This window comes from Thalia democratica, chromosome 3 (assembly GCF_965202585.1).
Source record: "Thalia democratica chromosome 3, ktThaDemo2.hap1.1, whole genome shotgun sequence".
Lineage (NCBI taxonomy): Eukaryota > Metazoa > Chordata > Thaliacea > Salpida > Salpidae > Thalia > Thalia democratica.
In genome coordinates, this window is record NC_139167.1 from 48428351 (window position 1) to 48454293 (window position 25943).

The 25943-nt window shown below is 25.1% G+C and overlaps 2 protein-coding genes across 2 annotated transcripts; both read right to left on the minus strand.

Moving 5' to 3' along the window:
- Positions 1-429: 429 nt before the first annotated feature.
- On the minus strand, positions 430-2399 carry LOC145831540 (transmembrane protein 39B-like). The gene has a single exon (XM_082938825.1). The coding sequence runs from the start codon at positions 2383-2385 to the stop codon at positions 661-663; it is 1725 nt and encodes a 574-aa protein (XP_082794951.1). The 5' UTR covers positions 2386-2399; the 3' UTR covers positions 430-660.
- Positions 2400-14217: 11818 nt separating this feature from the next.
- On the minus strand, positions 14218-25521 carry LOC145831208 (solute carrier family 49 member A3-like). Its single transcript, XM_082938348.1, has 8 exons — positions 25285-25521; positions 21758-22133; positions 21233-21309; positions 20810-21061; positions 19868-20023; positions 18837-18994; positions 15423-15550; positions 14218-14778 (listed from the first exon to the last, which is right to left on the minus strand). The coding sequence occupies exons 1-8, from the start codon at positions 25432-25434 to the stop codon at positions 14618-14620; spliced, it is 1458 nt and encodes a 485-aa protein (XP_082794474.1). The 5' UTR covers positions 25435-25521; the 3' UTR covers positions 14218-14617.
- Positions 25522-25943: the final 422 nt, after the last annotated feature.

Below are 25943 nucleotides of genomic sequence, written 5' to 3' on the forward strand. Positions count from 1 at the left end.
AGTAATCAAAATAGATTGGTTATTTATGTATGATAACAAAAAGCCTTCAGCTAACTATTTTAGTCACCTAAGATTAGTTTCATTAAATAATACATAGCTGTAGCTAAATGATGAAAAATATATCGAACAAATAAATTTTCTTAACTTAAGCATTTATTTTGTAGTCAAAAAACTTATGAAAAATTAAAAGCAACATTTATACTTTTAATACGCATTATATTACTTAAAATATTATATAAGTAATAAATAAACTTTAGCTTGCTGTATTCTTGAGTAGCTTAATAATTTATTTAAAACAATTAATATTAAGATAGCAGTATGAAGTATGCTATTTAAATACTTATTGTTTATAGAATATAAATTTTAGTTAGAACAAATTAAAAAAACAAACGATTGTAAATAGTAGTTGTATTCTCAAACTAAGTATGATTAAAACATAGTGATTGTTTTTTCCAACTTTAATGCTACAATATAAAATATTTTGCAGTTCCAAAAAAAAATAAACACTAAACAACTTACAAACTAGTAATATAGTAAAATGAATGCAATTAAAAATCTCTAGCAACAAATAAATAATGCAAGTCAACAGTAGCACAAACTCATAATTTAAAGCAAGTATAAGACACAATCAAAATGAATAAAGTATTAAAAAACTTACATCTAAACTTTTTTTTTAGTTTCGTGTTTCAAAGCATTGGTGCATAAGTCTTTGTCTAAATCATTTACAAACCTACAATCGTAGCTTTCTTCCAGTTGAAGGGCTCTTTTGTCCCGTAATAACGTGAATGATATTAAAAAACTAAAAAGAACCAGCAAGCCTTGTGTGCAAATGCGAATCATGCTCGAACTAGTAAAAAACACACTTATGTGGTAGCTCATAGTGACAAAAAGCAAAAAAAAAGGAACGTTTATTAAAACCGAGCTAGCTGGTTTTAAAAAGTAACTGTAGAAGTTATAATGTAACTTATTTCCAGGCTCCGCAGTATTATGTTCACCTTTAGCTATGTACAGTTTCTGATTATGCATAACAATATCACCTTTGTGGTATACGATATTAGGCGACCACTCATAGTAGCAGACAAGAATTTCTTTTTCTTCCATCTCAAAAACTTCATCATCAATTTCTTCGTGAATATCTTGCACAGCAGAGTTAGTGCTTTTGTAGTCAACAGAACTGCTCACTTCACTTTCAACAATGCTGTTGTCGTCAGCTATATAATTTATTTGGTTTTCATTTTCCTCCTCAACATCTATGTCTGTCACACTTTCTTCGTTTAACGTGTGGCTACCCTTGTCAGATGAGCCACTTTGCTTTGCTGAAGTGCTTTTACTGGCATTTTCACTGTTGCTTGCCATGACTTTTTTCGTCTCACTTTTTATTGGGTCGTATTTTTCAAACCTGCCACATAAAATTGCGGTTTTGCTTAAAACTTGTGAATAATTCAAATTAAAACTGTTTAGAGAAAGCATGATAACACAGTTTAAGAAAATTAAAGCAGAGTGCTTTAAAGTCCAAACTGTGTCAATATAATGCTCTTTAGGAGTGTTCAATATAGGAAAAAGTCCTGCAAAGTATGAACAGAGAAAAGCTCTCAAAACTACATTACATACTTTACTATTGACACTTGTCTGTAACATTTTTACATCGTCACGAATTTTAGCTGGAATTTGAACATTTTTAAAATCTTCTTTTTCTAGTGAACTTTCATAGACACTTTGAAGATTGTACCAATATTTGTTAAGCTGGCTATAACCTTTTTTTAAGAAATAACTGATCTCAAAAATATTTGGATGTCCAATAAACAACCAACTTCCAATAAACCAAAGTACTAATGGGTAGCATAAATATAGACATTTTGTAAAGTCCCAAACCTTAGAAAACAGAGTAAGATTTCTCAATAAATCTATTGCGTACATAACCACAATGATAACACTTAAAACATTTCGTAAACATGCTTGCAGGAATTTATAATCGTTAGGCTGATATGAAGCAAACACTAATAAACGAGCTAAATTAAAACCAAATATTTTAAAAACTAAAGTAGATAAACTAAAGTCAATCAGATGAAAATTTGCCCAGTTTGAGCTAGCAGGAAGTGACGTAGGATACCACCACACAGTTTTGTAAATGTAAAGAAGCTGACAAAGGTGACACAAACACAGGTATGCAAAAAACATTAACTCAAAGTAGACTGTGTTTTCAGTCCAGCTTTGATCTTTAGTGGACCATACAAAGAACTGAACAGGTATTGGTGCTTGATGTTGCCGTGTGTTTTTTTCAGCTGCACCATTTAATGATGAATTGCTCGACCCCAATAAGCTATTTTTCTTTTTTGCTTGATTAGTGCTGTTATTGTTCTTAAATAATTTGCTTCTGTTTCTCATTTTTTGTTTTAAATAGTCCTGAAAAATGTACATCAGCTTTTTTTTAATTACACAATATTTAATGATTATTATTTTCTAAACTGTTTTTAAATAACAAAAAATCAAGTTTTGAAAAAAAATTCAAAATATTTCTCATATATTTTTAAAATTTTAAATACAAAAATTTTTTATTGGAAAAATTGTAAAATTAATATGCCAAGATAACATGCTTAACTGGTAGTTTTTTTACCTGAAAACTTTTTATTTTTTGACTAGCTTTACTTAATAATACTGTTTCTACAGTACACTTATTTCTAAACTAGTTGTTGCAATTAGTTTAGTTTTTTCTTTAGGCTTTTCCAATCTTTATTGTGAGTTTTTCTTTTTTGAAGTTCCAGGGTCCACCTTGATTTTTAAAGTTAATCTTAAATTATAGAATTTTATCTGAGCTATCAGAAATTTTTAACTGCTTGAAATAATTCAAATTAATTTTTAAGGTATAAGCGATCAAAGTTGGTTACCTCAATAGGTCCCTAATAAAAGGCGCAAACTAAAAACGTAAAAATATTTCATTAAAAATCTATCTTCTCCTTCATTTTTTAAGCAATCTTCTTCAAATTTACACAGAAAGTGTATTGATAAATTTTAAAAAGATTAAATGCAGGACTTTTTTTTTTGAAAATAAAATTTTTATTTAAAAAAAAACACCTTTTTCTTTGTTATTTTGTTAAATATTTTTATTTTTTAATACTTTTAAAATTCCAACATTCAATGTCTTTTAAACTTTAAAAGGAACGTTTCCTGAAATTTTGAGGTCTCTAGCTCAAAAAATGAAGGTAAAGTTAAATTGTTAGTGATTTTCTTAGTTTCTGAGAAAATTACCCCAAAAAAATTTGCGGTCCATATGTTTGTATCAGAAACTTTTTATAAAAATTAAAATATCACAAAAGTTAAATAAGATTTTTTAATTCTATAAAAACTGGCTTGTAGTTTGTTCTTCAAGCTTTCATATAAGATCCACTGTTATTTTTAGTAAAAAAAAAGTCAGACCCTCCTATGCTTTTAATGGGCTTTTTTATGACCCAACTAAAAAGGCAAAAAATCATTTCTTACAATCTATCAACTTCACCATAATTTTAAACAACTACTAACAAACTTTCTAAGTATAAGCCTTTATAAAAAATAATTAAATTCAAGTATGGCTTTAAAAAACTTTCAAGTTTAATACATTACAATAGATTTTATTAGTTATATTACTTTTTATTTCATTATGAGAATTTATATGAAACCATGCATGCAAAACTTCCTAAATATTATAACCTGGTTCAAAAAATCTAAGAGAATAGAAGATATATTTAAGTATACATCGAAATTTTTATAAAACTGTAAATGAATATTTGTCAAAAAATATTTGGAGCCCACTTCTATTCCTAATAAAATCAACTGCTTAAAAATACAAAAACTTAAAACAGAAAAACTAAAACATTAATATTTGAATAAAAGTTTCAAAAGCTGTGAACAGAGTAAATTACTAAAAAAAATGTGCACGCACACTAAATAAGGCCTGAAAATTACTCTTTTAAACTTGATCTAATTTACCTAAGCTACAAATTGCTTTATACAGCATTATAATATTTAAACTAACATTTGAGATAAAACGTTTAAAGTCAGTACAGTACAATAGGTTCTTTATGGAAGGAGAAAACTAAAATCTAAATAAATAAAAACTAATAAGATTTATCTCCTGCAATTTTTAAAACTAAATATGTTAATTCAAAGTTTTGCTTAAAAAACAAGAAAAATCTGTAGCACCAATTTTGTTTTTAATTAAAAAACAAAAAAAATACCAATTTTTTATTGTTTATTTAAAAAAGTATATTTTTATTTAAAAATAAAAACTTCCTGATGAAATATATTTTAACTGTTTTAAGAAACTTTATTTAAGCCATTTATCTCAAAAAAGTAGGAAGTATATTTCTAGTGATTTTTATTTATTCACTGTTTTAGTTTTTTCCTTCTATAATAAACCTATTGTATTTTCTAACTTTGACCAGCAATATCTCAAATAATATTTTGAATATTAGAAATCTGTAAAAGCAACTTATAGCATGACTAAAATTCATAAAATTTATTATTTTTAAATAAAAGTATTTAGTCTCCTATAGCATTAAACAAAAAGGCTTTATAAAAAATACTAATGTTGTTTTTTTTTTAATTTCTTACTACAAAATATGCTAGAATTCGTTTGGATCCATAAAAAACAGTTTGTTATAAATGAACTAAAATTTAACATAAACTAATTTCAAAAATATTTATACTGGTCATAGTAATTTCTGTGCTAACCTAGAATTTTTACACTTTTCTATTTGTAATTTCTACTTTTTTCTGTTAATTATATTTTATGAATTATAAACAAGTTTCTATTTGAAAAGTAAAAACTAATAAATAAACTGCCATATTAAGGTGATTAGTTTTTAGTCTATAAAAAAATTACAAATAAAACTGCTGTACAAAAAATACTACAACTTACCTGTAAACCAATAATATTTTGGAGCACAATAAAATTGTATTCTATAAAATCTGTGAAAAATTGTAGTAACATAGAGCTATGTAAATATAAATCTTGCTTATTAGTATTTACTTAAAAAACACAAACTTAAGAACTTGCAAAACTTAAGCAGCATTTAAAAAACACTAAATTTCCAATTTTTTTCACTTTAAACAAGTTTCAAAAAAAATTATCATATAAAGCAACAGAGTAACTACATAACACTGTCTACTAAACAAAATTCACTCTTTTATAAGCTTAATAATGTCTTCCTCCATTTCAGCTGGTTGCACCCTTGAACCAAAACGATGTCTTAGAACACCATTTTTATCAATAAGAAACTTATTAAAGTTCCATTTAATGTTACATACTCCATGATGAGAGCTAGTATCAGCAACTAGAAAAGTAAACAAAGGATCAGCATTTGGACCTTTTACATCTATTTTCTTAAACATATCAAAAGTACATCCAAATCTTTCATGCATTTCTCTTTTTACAATCTCTGCAGGATATGGTTCTTGCTGGGCATATTGATTACAGGGAAAAGCTAAAACTCTTAGACCTTTGTCATAATAGTCTTCATAAAGTTTTTGAAGTTGCAAGTAATTAACTTTGGTTACACCTCATGCTGTAGCAACATTTACAATAATGCAAACCTTTCCTCTATACTTTTCAAGAGAAACATCCTCATTACTTATACTTTTTACAGTAAAATCATAAACTGTTTTAAAGCCATCCCATTCAGTAGATGCTAAACTTGATTTGAAAACATTTTCTTTTAAGCTTGTATAATAAAATCCTCCTCCTAACAAACTAGTGCCTACTGTTAATGCTTTGGCTAAAGTCTTTAGGAACATTTTTATTAAAACCTAGAATTATCAATTTATTTATTTAATTCTAACTTTTATTATATAACAAACTAAACCTAAAGCTAGAACAGACAAAGCGCAAAACTTAAAAAGTAATTCTAAACTTCTCTGTAAGTTACATGACAATTCAAATTCTTTGAAAAATATTTAAGAGACCATATATCCAAACTTAATATATAACTGAGAAAAATTTAAAATATTCTTGTTAGTTTTATAGATATCTACAAGCTATTTTTTTTGCAAAGTTTAAAACATTTTTACAGATACTTAAAGATTGCTAAAAATAACTAAATGTTAAAACTTATATTGGTTATACCTCAAAAATTACTTAAATTTGGCAAAAAATAAAAAAAAGGCTTGTAGATATTAATAAGACTTTTGTATTTAAATTAATTTCACATTACTTTTTGAGTTATGGCCCTTTAATTTCTTTTTTAAGAACTTGAATTGTCAGAATTCAAATTTGTGCACCCCTCTGTAACATACTAACATTTAAAACAATAAATTTACTTATAAATTTTACAAGTTAATAATGTTTGTTTTATTATACAAGACTACTAAAAAAATAACATAAGATATTAGTTATTAGGGTTTAGGGGGAGGTAAAAAAATTTGTTATTCATGGTCTTTACATAAATTACTAAGCTACCAGTTACTTTTTACCTTTTGTTAAAATCTAAAACAACTTTTGAGATAAAAACAATCAAAGTTTAAGAGTTTCAAAGGTTTATTATGATAGATTCAAAATAAAAAGGCAAAAAAAACCTATTTTGCTAAAATTATATACCCTCATACAATTTAAGCAATTTTGTAAAAACTTTCTCAGTAAAACCTTTATAAAATTTTTAAAAAATATGTATATACTCAGCAAAAATGTATATACCTTCAATTCCTATGAAATTGCTTTTTTTTCAATCTTTTTAAACTTGATTTAACAGATTTTTTAAAATATTACAAGAAAAACTTTCTGAAAATTTGTTTCCTCTATCTTAAACAATAAAAAGGAGTAGATTTGTGGTGAAACATAAAGTTTCCAAGAAAACTAACAAGAAAGAAGTTAGCATCCATAGATTTGTTTCAAAACCTTTTTAAAAAATAATAACTGAATTTTTTATACTTGACAAATCTGACTTATATTTTACTTTAAATTTCCATTACAAAGACAATTTTAATAGCTGCAAAAAATGTAGGACACCACTACCTTAGCTAGTGATTTCCAACTGATTTAGTTTAGTTAAATAACAACTAATTAATCATGTTAGCCCTAGATTAGAAATTTAAAACTTTATTAAGGTAGAAAAAATCAATATATTTCTTCCTTGTAAAACAACAAATGTTTTTTGAAGATCAAGCAAATAAGTTAAATCACTTTTTACTTTGTGTACTCTTTTGATAAACTATAAAGTATAGATATAGTTGCCTTAAAATAAAATTAATTAACCAAGAGTAGACTGAATAACAATTATTTTTATGAATATATGGTAAATAAAGAGTAAATAAATGTACTAATGCTAAAACTTCATGCAAACTTTGATAGATTAAAATATTTATCTTTACACATTAAATGCATCGAAAATTAAAGAACTTCTTTCTTATCAATAAGTCAACTCAGGAACCAAACTACTTCTCTTTTTAAATGTTGATGTTGTCATACCAATTCTGTTGTCTTCAAATCAGGTACAGTAAACAAATAAAATTATCCAAGGCTCACTTAACAGAATATATAGTTAAAGAAGTAAACGAGGCTAATATGTGTTCTCTCTTAGTTTTTGATATTAAAATAGTAAGAAAGGGTAGTATAACACTGTCCTGGACAAGACTTTAAACTTTACACAAGTTATGTAAGACTCTGTAACCGATTTTTTTTGTACACCAGGTCCAAAGACCAATTATTTTCAGCGTTTTTTTTTGCTGTTAAGTAAACAATAGTATAGTTATAATCCTAAACAAGGACGTCGCGTGAAGTAAAGGCAGATACTTTATCTTCAGAAAAATAAAAATCATTATAACACTGAAAAACTGTTAAAACTATTATTTTTTAGACAAGATTATGTATACTTTCGATTTAGAACTTTTATCCTACTAAATTTTTTTTTTTTTTAATATCAAACTTTGTCGATGTTTAAATACTTCTAACCTAAACTATATAAACAATCAATTATAGGATTTTTTTTATATGTTAGCTACTGGTTTCGACCAAAAAACGTACAATTTTTTAGTCCTCTATGTAATTAGGAGGACCCCTTTATGCCACCACGCCATACTATACAATATTTAGTTTATTTCTATAGTTAGTAGAATTAGCGGATTATTTTTTTAGACTAAGTCTTTAAACACTGTCATTATTTAATTTTTCGAGCGTTTTTGTTGTTCAATAAACAATAATATTTTTAAAAATTATAAAAAACAACAATACTAATACTAGACTAAGCTATAGTCTGTCCTGGACAAGACGTTAAAAGGTATCCGTGGTGTGCGACTCGATAACCGAAAGGTTCTTCGTGCACCAGGCCAAGGACAAAACATTTTGAGAGTCTTTTTTTTTCGTTTAATAAACTATATATATTATTCATGTATATATTTATTTTAATTGTACCAACTACCAACATATGTTTCTGTGTGTTAACGAATCAACACACTTCAACTGGGTTCTGTAAAAAAATTATTACTGTAATGAAAGAATAGAATCATAGAGTAAAGTGGTCGTATACATGTTTTTTAATAAAATAAAATAATTACTACAGATAATAGTTAATAATAGGTAAAATACTTAATATTAAATCCGACTGTTATAAAACTATATAATATTTGTAATTTTTTAGACTTAATAATTACAAATATTATATAGTTTTATAACAGTCGGATTTAATACTAAGTATAATACCTATTATTAACTATTATCTGTAGTAATTATTTTATTTTAATAAAAAACATGTATACGATCACTTTACTCTATGATTCTCTTCTTTCATTACAGTAATATTTTTTTTACAGAACCCAGTTGAAGAGTGTTGATTAGTTAACACACAAAAACATATGTTGGTACAGTATACGAAGATTAATGTACAATTTGTTTTTATTTATATTTCAGTGAAGTTATTTCACTGGGATCTTTTGTTAGCAAACGATTAAACCTATATTTTATAGAGTTATATTTATTTTATGCATTTTATTTTTTTTCATTTTATTTTTTATTTTGTTGTATTAGTAATTGTCTTGGACATGACTTTAAACTGTATCCTGGTGTATGACTCGATAACCGAAGATTTTTTTTGTACACCAGGTCCTTGGACCAAAATTTTGAACGCTTTTTTCGTTCAATAAACTATTATATAGTGAAATTACCTTTAGTCACCACCACTTTTTGCTTTTTGTTATGTTTTTTTTTAATACTTAAACAAATTTTCTATTATTTATTATAAGTTTTTTCACGCAAATTGGTTATAACTAGTGATGTACCGGACCCGGATCTGGACTTTTTTTCAAATTGGGATCCGGCCGGACCCGGATCCGGACTTTTTTTTCAAATTAGAATCCGGCCGGAACCGGATCCGGACTTTTTTCAAATTAGGATCCGGCCGGAACGGGATCCGGACTTTTTTTTCATATCAAGATCCGGCCGGATCCGGATATCAGACAAAAATGGCAATATCCGGCCGGATCTAGACCCGGATAGTGAGTCCGGTACATCTATAGTTATAACTAAAATATACGTTGTAGACCAGGTATTTCAGTTTAAGTGTTAAGATCAAGCCTGCGAGCCGTAGTTTTCTGAACTCTGGTTTTTGAGCTGTAAAAAAAAATTGTGCTGTTTTTAAGTAGGACACTTTGATACATAGATTTGTTAGTTTTAGCCCTTAAAATTTGTATGCACAAACTTTAAAAAAATTTACTTAAATTTTTTTCATGTTGTTTTAATTATCTAACTATCTAAATAAAATCAGAAAATAACATTAAATAAAAATAAAATCAATAAGAAAGCCTAACAGTAAGTTTGTAAACCCGTTTGATTTTATTTAATTTATATAGGAATTAAACCTTTTATGCTTATCTTTACTTTAAAAATTAATCTTAAGAGAAGTATTTTTGCTAAAAGACGGCTCTAAGTTTAAAGAATTGTTTGTTTAAGAATATAAACTAGATTCATTTCCTGCAAGCCTTGTTTTCATCACTAACTTTGTTAAGGTAAAAGCAACAATTACAAACTAGTTACAACTTTTTTAAGAACTACTATTAAAATATTATTTCGTAACATTGGAAATAACTTTGCTTGTAGATTTTTGCTTAAGAAAGTAGTATTAAGAATACCCGACTATTGCTAGTCAAAATGACTCATTAAAAAAATCTATTACAATTTAAGCTAGCTATTGGAACTAACATATTACCTAAAAACAAATTAAATACTTACTAACTAATAAAAACAACATAATCAGAGTAAAACTAAATACTTTATAAAAATACATTAGTAATAATCACCAAAAAAAGTTAACTCAAACTAAGTTGTTTAAACAAAAAGCTAATCATAACAAAAAGGATTACATAGATAAGTTAATAGTTGCTCTTGATCCTTTACCAGGACCAAGCTGATTATTTAAATTAGTTGAAGTTTTTTAATTAGTAAAGCTTCTAAAGATAATAAATTCTTATAAGAATTACAATTTTTAAGAATTTCAAAAATGTTGTAAATTGTTTTATGAAATTTACAATATGCACAATTGTCAATGTGTTTAAAACAATTAAAAATCATTGAAAACATAGAATTATAAAACTGAAATATTCGTAACAAGCCAATCTTTACTAGTACAAAGTTAAATAAGTACTAAAGCCTAAGAGAAACTTGATCTATAAAAGCTTTATAACTCAAATGTTACTTATAAACATAAATGTCCAGAGAACAGCAACATCTCCTATATCGGAACTACAAAAAAAATATTTAATAGTGTTTAACACAAGTTTAGAAACAAAAATACCATCGCGTATAATCACATTCAAAAGTCTAACCATTGCCAAAACTTCCCGAACTTAAACAACCAACTTAAAATAATACGACGTAATAATAAAAAAGATCTATTTAGCCTAAAAGAAATATTTATCCAAAAATAATTAATCTTAGTCGTAGTTAGTTACAAGGAATAATTAAAGAGGGTTATTATTTAATATAGTTTAATAAAACAGTTATATTAAGATAAACTATAGAATAAATAGCTAAGTAAATTTTTAGTTGAGCACCTATTTCAAGAAATTTAGTTTTTATGTTTATTTTTGGAACGTTATTATGACTATTTTGATTCTTGCAGAGTTTTATTTAAATATTTTCCGTAAATACCTTGTTTATTTATAATAAAGTAACTACTAAAGTTGAAATTAAATTTATTCATTATTTTATTTACTTTTTATGATAAACTATTACATAAATCAAAATCAATCAAGATTTAAAGCTGCACATTAATTTACTTAACATTTTTTATTTACATTATATTTCAAAAGTAATAAAATAATGTTTGAAAGCTTCAAAAATAAAAAAAACGTATAAACTTTTTATTTTATTGGATTAGTAAATGCTTTCTATCGTATAAAATCCAACTTTTAAATAACTCGCGTTTTATAATATGTAATAGAATTTGTAAAATGCGAGTTATTTAAAAGTTGGATTTTATATTTGATAAATATTTGATAAGATGTAGTAAAATTTATCGACAGAAACATGAGCGGTCTTAAATTACTTTTTTGTTGCAAAACTTTGGTTTAACATTTTTACTAGAAATAATTTACGAGTTTTTTAAAAATTTAATGGGTCTTTTGTTATTTTTTGAATTTATCAAGTATAAAAAAGTATTTGGCATAAATATGGCCTATCTTATCAACTAAAATACATAAACAAATGCAAACTATTTTTTTAATACAAATTAGTAAATAAATAAAACTGTATATATCTGATCGTGGGGACAGGTCAAATATGCACGAAGAGACACTTTTGCACGAAGGATGGTGTTTGCACAAGAGTAAAAATAAAAGTAAAATAAAATAACAAAAAAAAAAAAAAAACATTAAACAAAATAATTTTAAAATTAACCGACCGAGGGTTATGGTTAGAGGTAACAGTGTTAGTAAAAAAATGATAAGAATTAAAAATACCGACAAAAGGTAAGGGTTAGCGATAACAGTAATAATTAAAAAAAGATAAAAAATATAAAAAAATTATCATTGAAAAAATGTTACTGACCAAGGATGAAGGTTAGTGGTAAGAGTGATAGTGAAAAAAAACTAACCCGTGTAAAAGTGTCTTCATGCAAAATTGACCCTTCGCACAAAATTGTTTTCGTGTAAAATCATTCCCTTGAGCAAAATTGCCTTCGTACATAATCGTCTTCGTGCAAAAGTGTCCCTTTGTGCATATTTGACACCTACCCCTGATCGTAGATATATCGTTCATACTTAAAAATCTAAATGATACTGTAAATATATTAAGGTATTTTACAGTATATTGGCGTAAATTGAGTTATAGTTTATAAACTAACTTTTTTTCGCAACAGTTTAAACATTCAAGGGTTAAACTTTCAAAAAAATATAAGTTTTTTTTAAACAAAAATTTTTAAACACTCTACTTATATAACTTTTTTTTTTGTGTGTTTTAAGATAAAACCTTTAGTTTAAGTGTTAGTTTTTTTATCTAAGACTTTTTAGTTACTTAAAGAAATTTCAAATATATATGTTTTTTATACTACAGATGTTTGTTATAAGTAACTATTTGTTTGTTATAAGTATACAATGAAAGGTGAGTCGGTAGTAACTTTTTTGTTACAAAAGAATCGAACGGCTTTATCATTTAAAGAGTTTTTTTTTTGTGGATATATTTTAAACTAAAAAAACTATATAAAATATTTACTCAAACCTAAGCTAAAAAACTAGAGAGATCTTTCGTTTTACTAAAAACAAAAAATGTTTGAAAAAGGAGAATTGAAAGTGTTTTAATAAAACAAAAGACCCTTTTCCACGTGTTTTGTTTCAAGAGTTAAGACGGGTTTTTCAAACCATAAAGAGTAAAGGTAATTTTTTTTATCTCAAGACTCTGTAGAAAAGGATCTAACTTAATATCATTTAGTATTCTTACAAAGCATTATTTACTTCTAGCATAGACTTTATCAAGTTAAGTTGATTGATTATAATGTCCAGAATTAAGTTGTAAAAGATAAATTTGCACGTTTTTAACTAACATATGTGACTGATATATGATGTATTTTAAAACTTTTTTTTAAAGATATCCTAAGTGTTAAGACTATTTTTGAACTAATATGTTGGTTTCAAAACTAAAAAAAATCGTTTCTAAGTATTATATGTTCTTCAAAGTTTTCAAGTAAAAACATTATTTTTTTTTATATATCTAATAAAACTAGTAATTACTAACTTCCAAATTAGAAAGTAAACAAATTAGTCAAATAAACATTACAAGTCATACAAAGATTAGATTCACTAAAGTTTTTATTTTGCCTACAGTAAAAAAATGCTTTAAAAAAACTGCAGTGATACTTAGAATCGATGTTATTATAATACTTTATTACTAAAATATATAGTTTTTTAATCTTACTCTAAATTTTATAAGATCTTTTTAATTTAGCTGTATTTTTAATTTTAAAATTTTTCTCAGTTTTCTAGTTTAATACAAGACTTTAAATTCACACAGGTTATACAAATTGTCTTTTTTTCTGCTACCTTTATTCTCAATAATACAGTCATTGCTTTTAAACGTAGATAATAATACATACAAAATAGTTTTTTACAAATTTGAGTTCAAGAAAAACTAAACTTTCAATAAATTGTCCCAAAATTAAATTTTTTTTAGGTATCCGGAAATCACATATTTCATTAGAAAATATTAGTGCTCAAAACTATTGCTATTTTTTGGTTCCAAAGATACAGTTATTTTAAATTATTTATATCTTAAATGCAAGTTTCAAAAACAATATTTTTTTACTAAAGCTTTAAATAACTTTTATAAAACTAAGTTAGGCTCAAGTAAAAATAACCAGTTTGTTAAAAACTTATTCTAAATGCAAAAATATGTTTATACTTTACGAAGTTTTGATGAACTTTTTTTTAACAATATACTTTAATTAAAACTTAAATTCTACCAATAAGAAAAGTTGCTACACGATAAAGTATATTATTAACTTATAACTATTTTATCATTATTTAGTATCTGACTTATTTTTGTATATTGGTTTAAAATGCTAGTATTAAAAATAGAAAAATATAAGTTTAGTAGTTTTAGTATTAAACACTTATCATGAAAAAGTTTTCTATTGATAGAAATAAATTAATTAAGTTAAACTACTTAAAGTAAAAATTAACAAAAATAATAAATAAATTATAGTGAAAAGTGTAAATAAAACTAACAAATAAAGTTTATGTATCTGTAATGCAAGCATAATTTTAAACTTAGGGAAATACATGTTTATTACATTACCACAAAATAAAAACAACTTACAGTAAAAATAATGCAACTAATTGGTAGACTTTGATTAAACATCAAACATTAACTTAAAACAAACATCATAAAACTTTGATGAGCGTTTAAGTAAAAAGTATTGAATTTTATTAACGTAAATACTTTGATTTTTGAAGAAATATTTAAAAATAAACAAAATAAAAATTTCCTTGTTCAAGGATAAAGAATGTTTTTGCTTCATTATAAAAATTAAAAAAGTTCAATAAAAGTTGAAGAAAATTTGCTTTCTTGTAAATACTAAAACAAAGCAATTAGCAAGTTTGAGGTCAGATTTTTTTTAGATAATTAAAATACAAATTGCATATCGTTTAATAAAATAAATTCTGTAAATTAGTCTTCCACTTTTATACCAGGTGTTGATTGTGTATCATTGCTGCTTGAGCTACTAGACAGTTGGTTTTCAGCATTTATCCTCCGGTATTCAGTTTTGAAAAAGACTAAGTATATCAACCACACAAGACATGCATAACCCATCATAAAGTATGCAGAATCTGATTGTTGACTTTGCATTACTTTTCATATAAACAAAAAAATATTTTCAACTATTATCTCTATAAAGGTAAAAAAAACTTTAAAAAAAATACAAAAACTTGGGAAATAAACTTAATTAACTAATGTTAATACCTAACTTTTTTAAATTTTCTTTAACTTTATTTTTTCAATTGTAATAATAAGAACAAAAAAAATTGTATTGAACTAAAAGTTTATGTTTGACTACGATCAAAATTACTACGACTATGTTACAATAAAATAGAGTTTCTCAAAATTTTGATTATATTCACATTTGAAGTTAAAATTTAATAACTGATGAACTAAATTTTTTTAATCCTTTAAATATACATATTTTTCAACCTAAATTTTAATAAATAAATTTTAAAAAGTTTTTGTTTAAAAAATGATTTATAAAAGTTTGTAGAGTAAAAAACATTTTTAGAACAATGTGTGTATGAACATATCATATTAATTTTCTTAAGAAACTCATTCTATCAATCATTCGTTTAGCTTGAATTTCTGAATACTCAACTTTAAATACACTTGCTTATATTCTGGTTTGTAAAAGTTAAACAGCGCTTGTGTGTATGTATTTTATTTATTAATTAGAAAAAACTTTTAAGCGCACAAAAATCATACTAACTTGTCATGTCCAGCACAGTTACACTTGAATCACCATTTTCGTTACAAACTTCTAAAGGAGCATCTTCTTTTTTTAGTTCAACCCCAAGTATTTGCAAAACTAAAACTAGTATTATTCCTTGTAGTTGCCTGTAACATTTGTTATTGTTTTTAATACATTTAGTATCTTAAACTATAATTTCTGTTTAATTGTACTTGTTATAATATTATTTTATTAACATACTTAAAACTCAATGCATATAATAAATTTCTATAAAGGCTCCATAAAACATAAATTTCATTTTTTAAAGAACAAACTTAATTGAGTACTTTTTTAAATATTATTGAGTCTATATTGAATCTACATGTGGAAATTTTAAAACTAAGTGAAACGTTTATAACATAACGATATAAGAAATTAAAAATATAATGGAAATAAATTGTCAAAAATTAAATGGAACTTTGAGCGGAACATATTTGAATTTTGTAGAGACGATGGCGTAGCGATCATAGAAAGTAAGTCAGGTTTACTTATTGAGAGGCTTTTGTAATGGTGTTCAAAAGACTTGAATTAATATAACTATAGATTTTAACCTTGTAAAAACAGATTTTTTGAATGTAGTAGAGCTAGAACTTTGCAACGACATTTATGTACAAAACAGGGAACCAAACTTTTAATCTAAATATGTCAATGTATAATTAAACAACCCTCGGTATGTTGTCGATCAAATACCTAAAAATATTTACAACTATATCTAAGAATAAAACTTCTTTGATAGAGCGAAAGAACACTACCAGGAAGCAACAACCTACACTTCACGCCACCATTTTATGTAAGTAGAGACAAAAATCGGCAGACATTTCCTGAAAACTGTTACTCGCAACTTTGGCCTAGCTCACCTGTACTAGAAAGTTTTCAACAGAAAACTGTATACTAAAATGTATACAATTATTTTTAATTAACTAGTGACAAAGTGCTTCTATGCAACTTAAATTTTTCAGAGCTTAATAGCTATTTTAAACAAAAACTAATTAATTTTTAATGTTTTGACGCAACAAGACGCAAGTGTCGATTTTAAAAATCATTGTACAAGTTGATAAACAATTAAAACTTGTAAAACATTATTTTTTAAACAGACTAATTTAAACTAACTTGTTTAATACTTCATAACTATAATGTGTGTTTTCAAAAGTTTGTAAAAAGTTCTTCCCTAAACAAATTTTATTTTGCTTTGATATAAATAAAACTAAAACAATTGTGAGAAACATCGACAATTGTTGTTTTTCGTTTAATAAAAATAACTATATATTTATGCATATACAATATACATATACTTTTTTTTGTTCAGTAATTACAAAAAAGAGAGGCTCTTAATAAAACACAACACAAATACGTCTAATTTAAAATTGATTATTTTAAATAAGTAAGAATGCTTACAAACTTTTTATTTAACGTGTGTAAGTTTTGACTTATGTTTATATTTTATTTGATAAAAGTGAAAGAAGAGCTAGTCTACTATATAAACTATTGAAAGAATTATCACACGAAAAACGTTAAATACTTGTATATATATATTTTTTACTTTCATACGGATACTGTACGTCGTAAACAAATTTCGTTACATACTAAGTACTAATACCATATTCTTTACTTTTATATATAATTTTAACTATCTTATTTGTTTGTAAAATATTTTCATTTAAATTTTTTAACTTAGTTAAACATCTCAGACTCTAAAGTTTTTATTAAGACTAAATAAAAAACAATTTAAACTTACTTCACAACGGTTTGTTTTTGTATATAGTGATTAGGTTTATATACCAATGTTTAAATAAATTACTAGTTGTGTCCAAGCATACTATGCTAGATAACTTATCTCAAAAACTGAGGTCATAAATTTTTTAATATGCTATCTTAAAAAAATTAATAGTAAATAAATTTTTGTTCTAAAATTTGTTTTAAAATCTTTTTTACTTAGATCGTGTACTTCTTTAAGTATTTTAAACGTTGTATTTACGAAGGTTTAGGAATTAGTTTTTTTTTAAGATTTGATTAACAAAGTAAAGTAGCCCTAAAATATCTACAAACTAAATCTAAAAAGCGTTATTATATGTTATAAAAACAAACATACACATAAAATGTCTTAATAAAAAACACTACTACTGCATATAAAAATCTCTACGTTAAAATACTTCATACTTAAAACATGTGGTTAAATTTTACGACTATTTTGAAAATCAAATTTCACTACATCTCTGATACTATAGATCATTGAAAATTTGAAAATAATTTCAAATGCTAGATTCAATGTGTATGTCATGGTAAAATATGACTAGTTCTATTATTAATGTATGAGCTAACGTAATTCTATGAACGGTTTTCATAAATATTACATAAAATTGCTTGTTAAAATTTTCTGCATAAGTAAACACGCAAAAGTAAACTAAATCTTAGGGCGAAAAGTTACAATAAGTTATAAGTTTACTTACACCGGAGTAAGAATAAATATGTTAGCGCTTTGAATAAAACTTTAACTATGTTTTATACAAATAAAAGCTATTTTTTTACAATTTTATCTAAAATAAGTTATTTTTTTAATGATAAACTTTTTGATCCTAAACTATATTTAAATAAATACTTTAAAGGTTGTAAAAAAAATATGTTAATTACTTACTTGAGCCTTAATAATAAGAAAACATATTCAAAAATTGTTTTATCATACTAAAAATGTATGAACTAAACAGTACTTAAATGAAAAATAAAACTTAATGACTGCAATAACAAAGATAAAAATGTTAGTTTTTTTTTTAACGTTCTATTTTAATCCTCAAAATTTTTAATATTTATACCTAACCATTTTCATTAAAGAGTTTTATTTAATTTTAAGTATGACATTTTTTTTACGCCAACAGTGTTTTGCTAAATGAGCTCATCAGCGCTTAAACTAAAATTCTGAAAAAGATTTGAAAGTCATTGAATTTGGATTTAAGTTAGGACATTGGTTATATCTAACTAACTATCACAACTTATCTCTTAAGTAACACCTATTTTCAATGACTTTCAATAATTCTTTTAGAATTTTAGTTAAGCAATGGTGAGCTCAATGAGCAAAACACTGTTTGCATGATAAAATTTTGAAAAAATTAAATTGTATTTATTCTCCTTATAAAAGTAGAAATCTTTGACTATTGTTTTTTTCCAAATTAGAAGATTAATTTTTTGTATGATAAAAAACATGTTTATGTTACATAAATGCAAAAGTTGTAATTTTTAAAGAACTTGTTCAATTTGTTTTACAAAAAAATATAAGAGGAATAATATAAATCTGAAATTTTTATGTAAATCAAGTCATTTGCGCAAAAAAAAAACTAATGAGTTTTAATAGTACGAATCTGCCAATTACACTTGCTCAAGCTTAAGAAAATATAAACAAACCCAAGCATGAATATGACACCAGTACTAGTAGCCTCTCCAACCGGGTAAGTTGCTTCTACTGCTAACTCATTGCCTATCGGGTAAACCGGTATGCCGAAAAATCCAAACACTCCCAGTGTCAAAGCTACCCAAATTCGTTGTTGTGGGTAATGATGAACCTGTTGGTTAAACACAAGAAGTGATTATTTAAGTACTACCTCTAGTTAAAAGTGGTAGATTAAAAAAAAGTACCCTATTTAACAATTTTTTGTATGATAAAATCGTTTAATTATAACTTAATTTAAATAACTCAGTTTTAATTAAGCAGTTTAATTATTTATACAGCACATCCAAATATGATTACAGTTATGTTTATTAAGTATTATTAAGCGTATTTATAATAATAATTTTTCATTGTTTAATAATTACTATAAGTGTAGTTGTGCACAAATACTTTCATATAGATATTTTGCTACATTCTTTAATTTCTATAACAGTTTTCTCTATAAAATATATTAATAAATTTAAAAAAATTACAACTATTTAAATAAATGATACTTTAAATAAAAATACTTAAAGATGGTAAAAAAACTTTTTTTCAGAATTTCTAATAAAAAAGCTAAGTTTATATGTATGTTTGTATACAAATAAACAAAATAGAACAAATAAAGTTAAGCTTTGATTATCTTTAGAAAGCAATTTTACCACGAAAAATACTAATAAAAAACATAAACGACTTACAGTAAAAAGCTAACAAGTTTTTGAAGTTGTGTCTGTTTTTATAAAGCTAAACAATTTTTTTAAGCTGATGTTGTACAAATAAAATAACAACTTACAAAATTAGCTTTTAAACTCATAGTAATACTTTACCTTAAGTTGTAACGTTAAAACTTAATCATACTCTTCATCTAGCTTTTAAATTGCTTATAATACATTAATTGAATAAATCTTATTATATAACTGCTAAAAAATGCTAGTTAATTAAGTTTCTTAAACTTTTTCATTACTATATTAATCAATTTTAAGTTGAAATCAACTAATCAACAACTAACTATTGAAAAGCCGACAATAGAAGCTACACCAATCGTAAAACAGAACTTCGTGATAGGCGTAAAAAGTTTTGTTTTGTCAACAACAACACCTGCAATTGCTGAGCCAACAAATCCACTTCCGACCAATACACTTACACAAATGGGTCCAGAAAAATTCTATTGATTCATATGTATATATAAAAATAATTTGTATTTTTTAGAAATATAGTATAACTTTTCATTTTAAACTCTACTATTTGTTGATCCTTAATATGTTTAAGCACATTATCAGTCGAAAATTAGAATTAAACTACGAAGATTTTTTTGTAAGATAAACACATTTGTTATGATCTAGTGTAGATTTTTTTTAAGATTTACTTTTTACTGTTTTGAAAAGATTGAGAGCTAATGTACAAAGATTTAATATTTCAATTTAAAAATCTGTAATAGTTCTAAATCAAAGACCAACTTATTTTTTATGAATTTTTTCATAACTATTTATTATACCTAATTAACTATATAAAATTAAATACAATATTTTTAGATATTTTTTAGAGATAAATGCCGTTCATAAACATTAACTATTAATATAAGCATTATAACTATTAGCAAGTTTATATATAAAAATGATGCATAACTTTTCTAAAACTAAATGTTCAACTTTTGAATTAAACTTTGAATTTGTATACTATATCTTTTTTAGAGACAAGCAAATGTCTTATTAACCAAAAACTATCAAAAGTAAAATAAAGTACACAATATATCTTGGCTTTTATATTCTGGTATGTTTAAGTTATTAATTACTAAGTCATGTGGTATTTTTTAAGAGAAACGACCGAATGTAAACTAAAATGAATCAAGTTAAAATCAAAAACTGAAACTGCAACCTTAAAATTTTCTAACAATAATCTAACATAATTGAAATGTAACTGATTAGACAGAAAACAGACTTCAAAAACTTACATCATCATAACCCCATGGGCACAAAAACTGAGAGAGAAGAGTAGTTGCTACGCTAAATAAAGAAATGCCTGCTCCGACAGTTAGTGAAAGTATGAGGTAAGGCTTGTTGCGAACCAATTGTTTTAAACCCATTACAAACGGCTGGGATTCTTGCTGTGCACTAGAAGAGGGAGGGGTAGCAGGCTTGCTACTCCACCAGCCGAATGTTGCCATCAAAACTGCAACACCTGCAGGTATCGCTTGCATTCCTAACTAAAATTTAAATTTTATTCAGTATGTTTTGATATAATTATTAAGTTTTATACTGTATTACTATTGAACTATGTTAACCTTTTGAAAGATTTTGAATGTATAAAATTTATTTTTTAAATAGAATATAATAATATTGATATCTTATTTAAACTTCTATATAACTAAAACTACCAAGAAAAGCATTTTGTCAGCAGATGGAAGCAATATAGGTGACAAAATTCCAGAAAGCATAATTCCAAGTGGATTTGCTATAAATTTATTTTTATAAGAAACATACTTTTTTTTGTTTTAAAACCTTTCATTGAATACTTTCTCATTAAGAATTCTGTTATAATGTTATGTTTTCAAAAGTTCAAACTATTTGAATATAAATAATTATAACATTATGTTAAGTAAAAAAGATTTATCATAAATGTTCTTAAAGCGTACAAAAATTTAAACTGAAACTAAAATAATATACTAAAAAAAAACTATTTAGTTATAGAAACCTTACATATAGTACTTACAAATAACTGTTCAAAAAATTTGGTTTAATCGTTTGTTAATAACAGATCTTAAGTACTTACAAATATTAATTTTAAGTTATACAAAATGATACTAAAATTTCAATTATATTAATTTTTTATCAATTTATATTTAATAAGTTAATACTTATTTATCATTAACTTAATTTAAATTACAAGTTTTCAGACTTACAAATAGTAGCTAATGTGTTGGATATTGCTCTTTGTTCTTCTGGAAACCAAAGAGCAGCCAGCTTGGTTGGAGCAAACAGCACAAAGGGCTGAGCCAGTGCTGCAAGAGTTTGCCCGACAAACAAAACAGGAACACGAGAGCTTTCTGAAATACCATCAATAGCAGTTACTATTCTAATAACACAGCCAGCACAGTTCAACCATGCTCCAAGTATAATAGATATTTTAAGTCCAAGTGTATCAAGAAGCCATGTAGCTACAATGCCACAAGGTATTCCCGTCACCATAAAAACTACAGATAGCCAATTTACAGTGTCAAGTGTAACATTGTAAAAACTTGCAGTTTTGTACGCAATTGGTCCAAAAGTCAACCATGCCTGTTTTAAAAATGCAGTAACACTTATTCAACTTTAGCTAACATGTAACAATAACATTAATTAACCAAAGCAACAATTTTTCTCTGTTACAAAAAGGATATAATAATATTGTTAATAAAATTTGGAGACTACCTCTATTTTTTTTTTTGGAGTAAAAATATTTGAACATCAAAGTAAATCTATTAATTCTTAATTACAGTTAAAAATTGTATGAACTAATACATACTTTGGGCCATAGGGGGCAAGTACATTATTTACAAAAGTTAACCTTGGGTCTTATATGAAAGCTTAAAATATGAACTCTGTTTTTATAGAAGAAAAATTGATTAATTTTCAAAATATAGTATTTTGTCTCTACAAACTAATGGAAGGCAATTTTTTCATTGTCAATTTCTAGGACAATTTAAAATTCTCTAAAAGTCCTCCTCTTCTTTTTTATGAACAGTTGACCTAAAAATTTTAGGAAATATTCCTTAACAAGTTTAAAACATTTTGAATGCTGGAAGTTTTGTAATATCAAAAATGAAAAATTTACATAAAAAAGGTGGATTTGTTTTTAGTAGGATTTAATATCAAGAGACTCTTCTTGATAAAGTAGTTAAGTTTCATAAATGAACCTGTCAGATAATCAGCCTTATGGAGCTGAGAAATTGCATATTGTTTTAAGGTTCCATATGTTATAACAAAACCTACTTAATGGCCAATACAGCAAAATCAATCACTAGAGCAGCTTACTTTGAAATAAAACCCAGAAAAATTAATACCAAAACCAATGATTAGTCTTGAGGTGAAGACCAAGTGACAATTAGAAATAAAATTGTATTGCTTACATATTTAGTTGTTCCTTTTACAGGATCTACATAAGTAAAACAGCATGTCATTTGTAGCATATCAAACAGCAAGATCAGAATCACAAGTAAATTCTAAGAAGTGTTGAAAACTATACAACAGGGAGCAATATTAAAATGTCAAAAGCAGTAATAAGTGCTGCAAAATTATCATTAGTGAAAATTCGATTAACAATACAAAATGTACTCAAAAATACAACACCTAAATATTTGGAATCATGAAACAATGAAAAGCTATTTTGGTACACTTGTTACTGTATGCTGTTATAGTAGTTTAAATTTATCTTTTTTTAAGAGTAATCTTTTAAGTATAAATTTTGTTAAATTATCTTTATATATATAAATATAAACCTTGAGCTTTGTTTTTAAATTCTGCTCGTATATAAATTAATACTAATTTTACCTAATTATACACTCATAAGCTTGAATTTTGGAATATTTAACATTTTAGTTTTTTGTTTAGATTTTCATGCATGAATAAGTTTTTAGATAACATTACATATAGATAAGCAACATTGTTATGTGCAGTTTACTATTTTATTATACTTGAAAAGGTCACAATTTTTTGCCACCGATACATGGTTGTAAATAAACTATTTAATTTTCACATCTTTATTTAAATAAGCTCTATACATTTCAGAAAATTGATTAATTCTGCTCATAAAAACATTTATGATAGGTAGAGAAATTCATTGGTTTTGTTAAATAATAATATACAAAGTGTTGAGTTTGATGTTTGTATTGATATTAAACTGAAAAGATTTATTACTGTGTTTTTACAAAACTAATAAAATTTCAATATTTTAAATAAAAAAATATTAGTAATAGACTTACTAGTACTAGTTATAATATTAAAAATTTGAAAATGTTACTTTAAAATAAATAAGAAGATAGATTTTAACAAAATAGTTTTTTTGCCTTCCATTAGAAACCTAATGAACCCACCAACTTTTATTGCTTATATCTCTAAAATTAATTTTAATTTTGTTAACTGGTAAAAACTGCATGATAACAAAGATAAAACTCTAAACATTAGACCAACTTGTAAAAACAAGGTTGACCCTCCGTCTATGGCTTAATTATATTAATAGTTGTATATAAAACGGTTGTTGTGAATTTCTTAGTAATTTTTAATATTTTTAATATAACTGTGCCTGTTATATCTGTAATTGTATATCTTTAATAACAACTATCTGTAATAGTTATTTTAATATACAAAAATAAATCAGAACTTAATTTAAATTTATCATAGATCTTTAAAGCTACATACAGCTATCATTATTATTATTATTATTGTTGTTATATTGATTTTAAAACTTAATTAAAATTTGCCTTAAACTCAGTCTTAATATTAAAATTTGATTTGTTTAGTTTCTAAAGTAAAAATTTTGAGTAAAAATTTGATTTTAATTTAATTTAATTGTTTATATGCTATTTTCCATGACTGTCACAGATCTTTTTTAGATTTATTTAAGCACTGACGAGGTCTTTGAACAAAACTTAGTTTGTAAAATAAATTCTTGAAAGAATAAATTCATGGATCTTTAAAGTTAAATATTTTAGTCTTTATTTAAGAAAGTAAAAATCTGTAAGAAATTACAAATACTTAAAAGTATAAATAAACTTAAAATAAATTTCATCTACACTATATTGTTTACAAAATATGATTTATTTTTTTAACTAATAGAATTTTAAAAAAACAAAAAATAATAAAATAGCTGAAGTCTGTTAAGGCTATACTACTATTAAGTTAGTACCATCAAGGCTACTTAATGACCAAACTTTTTGTCTCGAATCATTAGTTTATAAGTTTTATTATAGAAAAATTAAAACTATGAGATTATAATTTAGAACTTAATTTTTCTTAATGGTTTACTGATCACAAATATTTCTTGCAGTTTAGCATTTACATCAGGGTTTCCCAAAGTGGGCCAAGTGGCCCCTAAGGGGCCACAAGCACCAAAAGGGGGAAGAGGGGGGCCATGAGCAGTAAAGGAGCCACAGGGGGGCCATGAGACCATAACTTGAAACTTTCACTAGATGTTCTTGAGTTGCAGATGAAAAGCAAAAAAAAAAAAGGTCTTATGTGTATTTTATCGTAGTTTATGAGTAATCTTGTTGAAGGGGGCCATTTGCAAAAAAGTTTGGGAATACCTGATCTACATAAATAAGTTATTTATAAAAGAAAATTAGTTCTAATGTTTTTGTTTTACCACACTAACTTTTTTAAATAGCTGAACAAATCAAAGTTATACATAAAAAAATTTCATGAAGAAAGCAAAATGTTAAATTAAACTTTTTACCATTGCATTTGAAATGTTGAGCACCATCAATGTAGCTAATAAAAACCATCTACGCTTATAGACTTTATAAACAACAGTTTTTGGTTGATTGTCATCTGGAGTAAGAATTTTTGTTGAACTAGCAAAGCTGTACTCAGTCTCTCCGGTCATTGTAGAGTATTTAATTTATACAGAAATACTTATAAACATATAAAGATTTTAAAAACTATAAGTTTCAGATTATTTACTTTTATTTGCTTTCTCTGTAAAATTATATAAGTTTAATAAAGTATTAATGCAAGGTTATATTTTTTTTAACTTAAATATCTTAGAAAGATAATTGAAAAACTGTTACTCTAATTTAACAAACTATTTTTTTTAAACATCATATATTAACTAAACAAATAAATCTAAGTTAATGTAAAATTATAGTATTTTTTAAGAATTTGTTTGAAAAGTAAATAAAATTATTTATGGGACATCTACTATGTATTTGTTCAACATCAATTTAAAACTTCAGAGTTTTGATTGAAATTTATATTATTTAACAATAAAGTAAACAAACTTTATGTATAGCTACTTTTTTGCATTATTTAAGTATTTTTGTATAGCTATCAAAATTTTCTTGCTTAACGTGTAAAAATTGTTAAAACTCCAGGTTTTTCTAGTTTTTTTTTTCA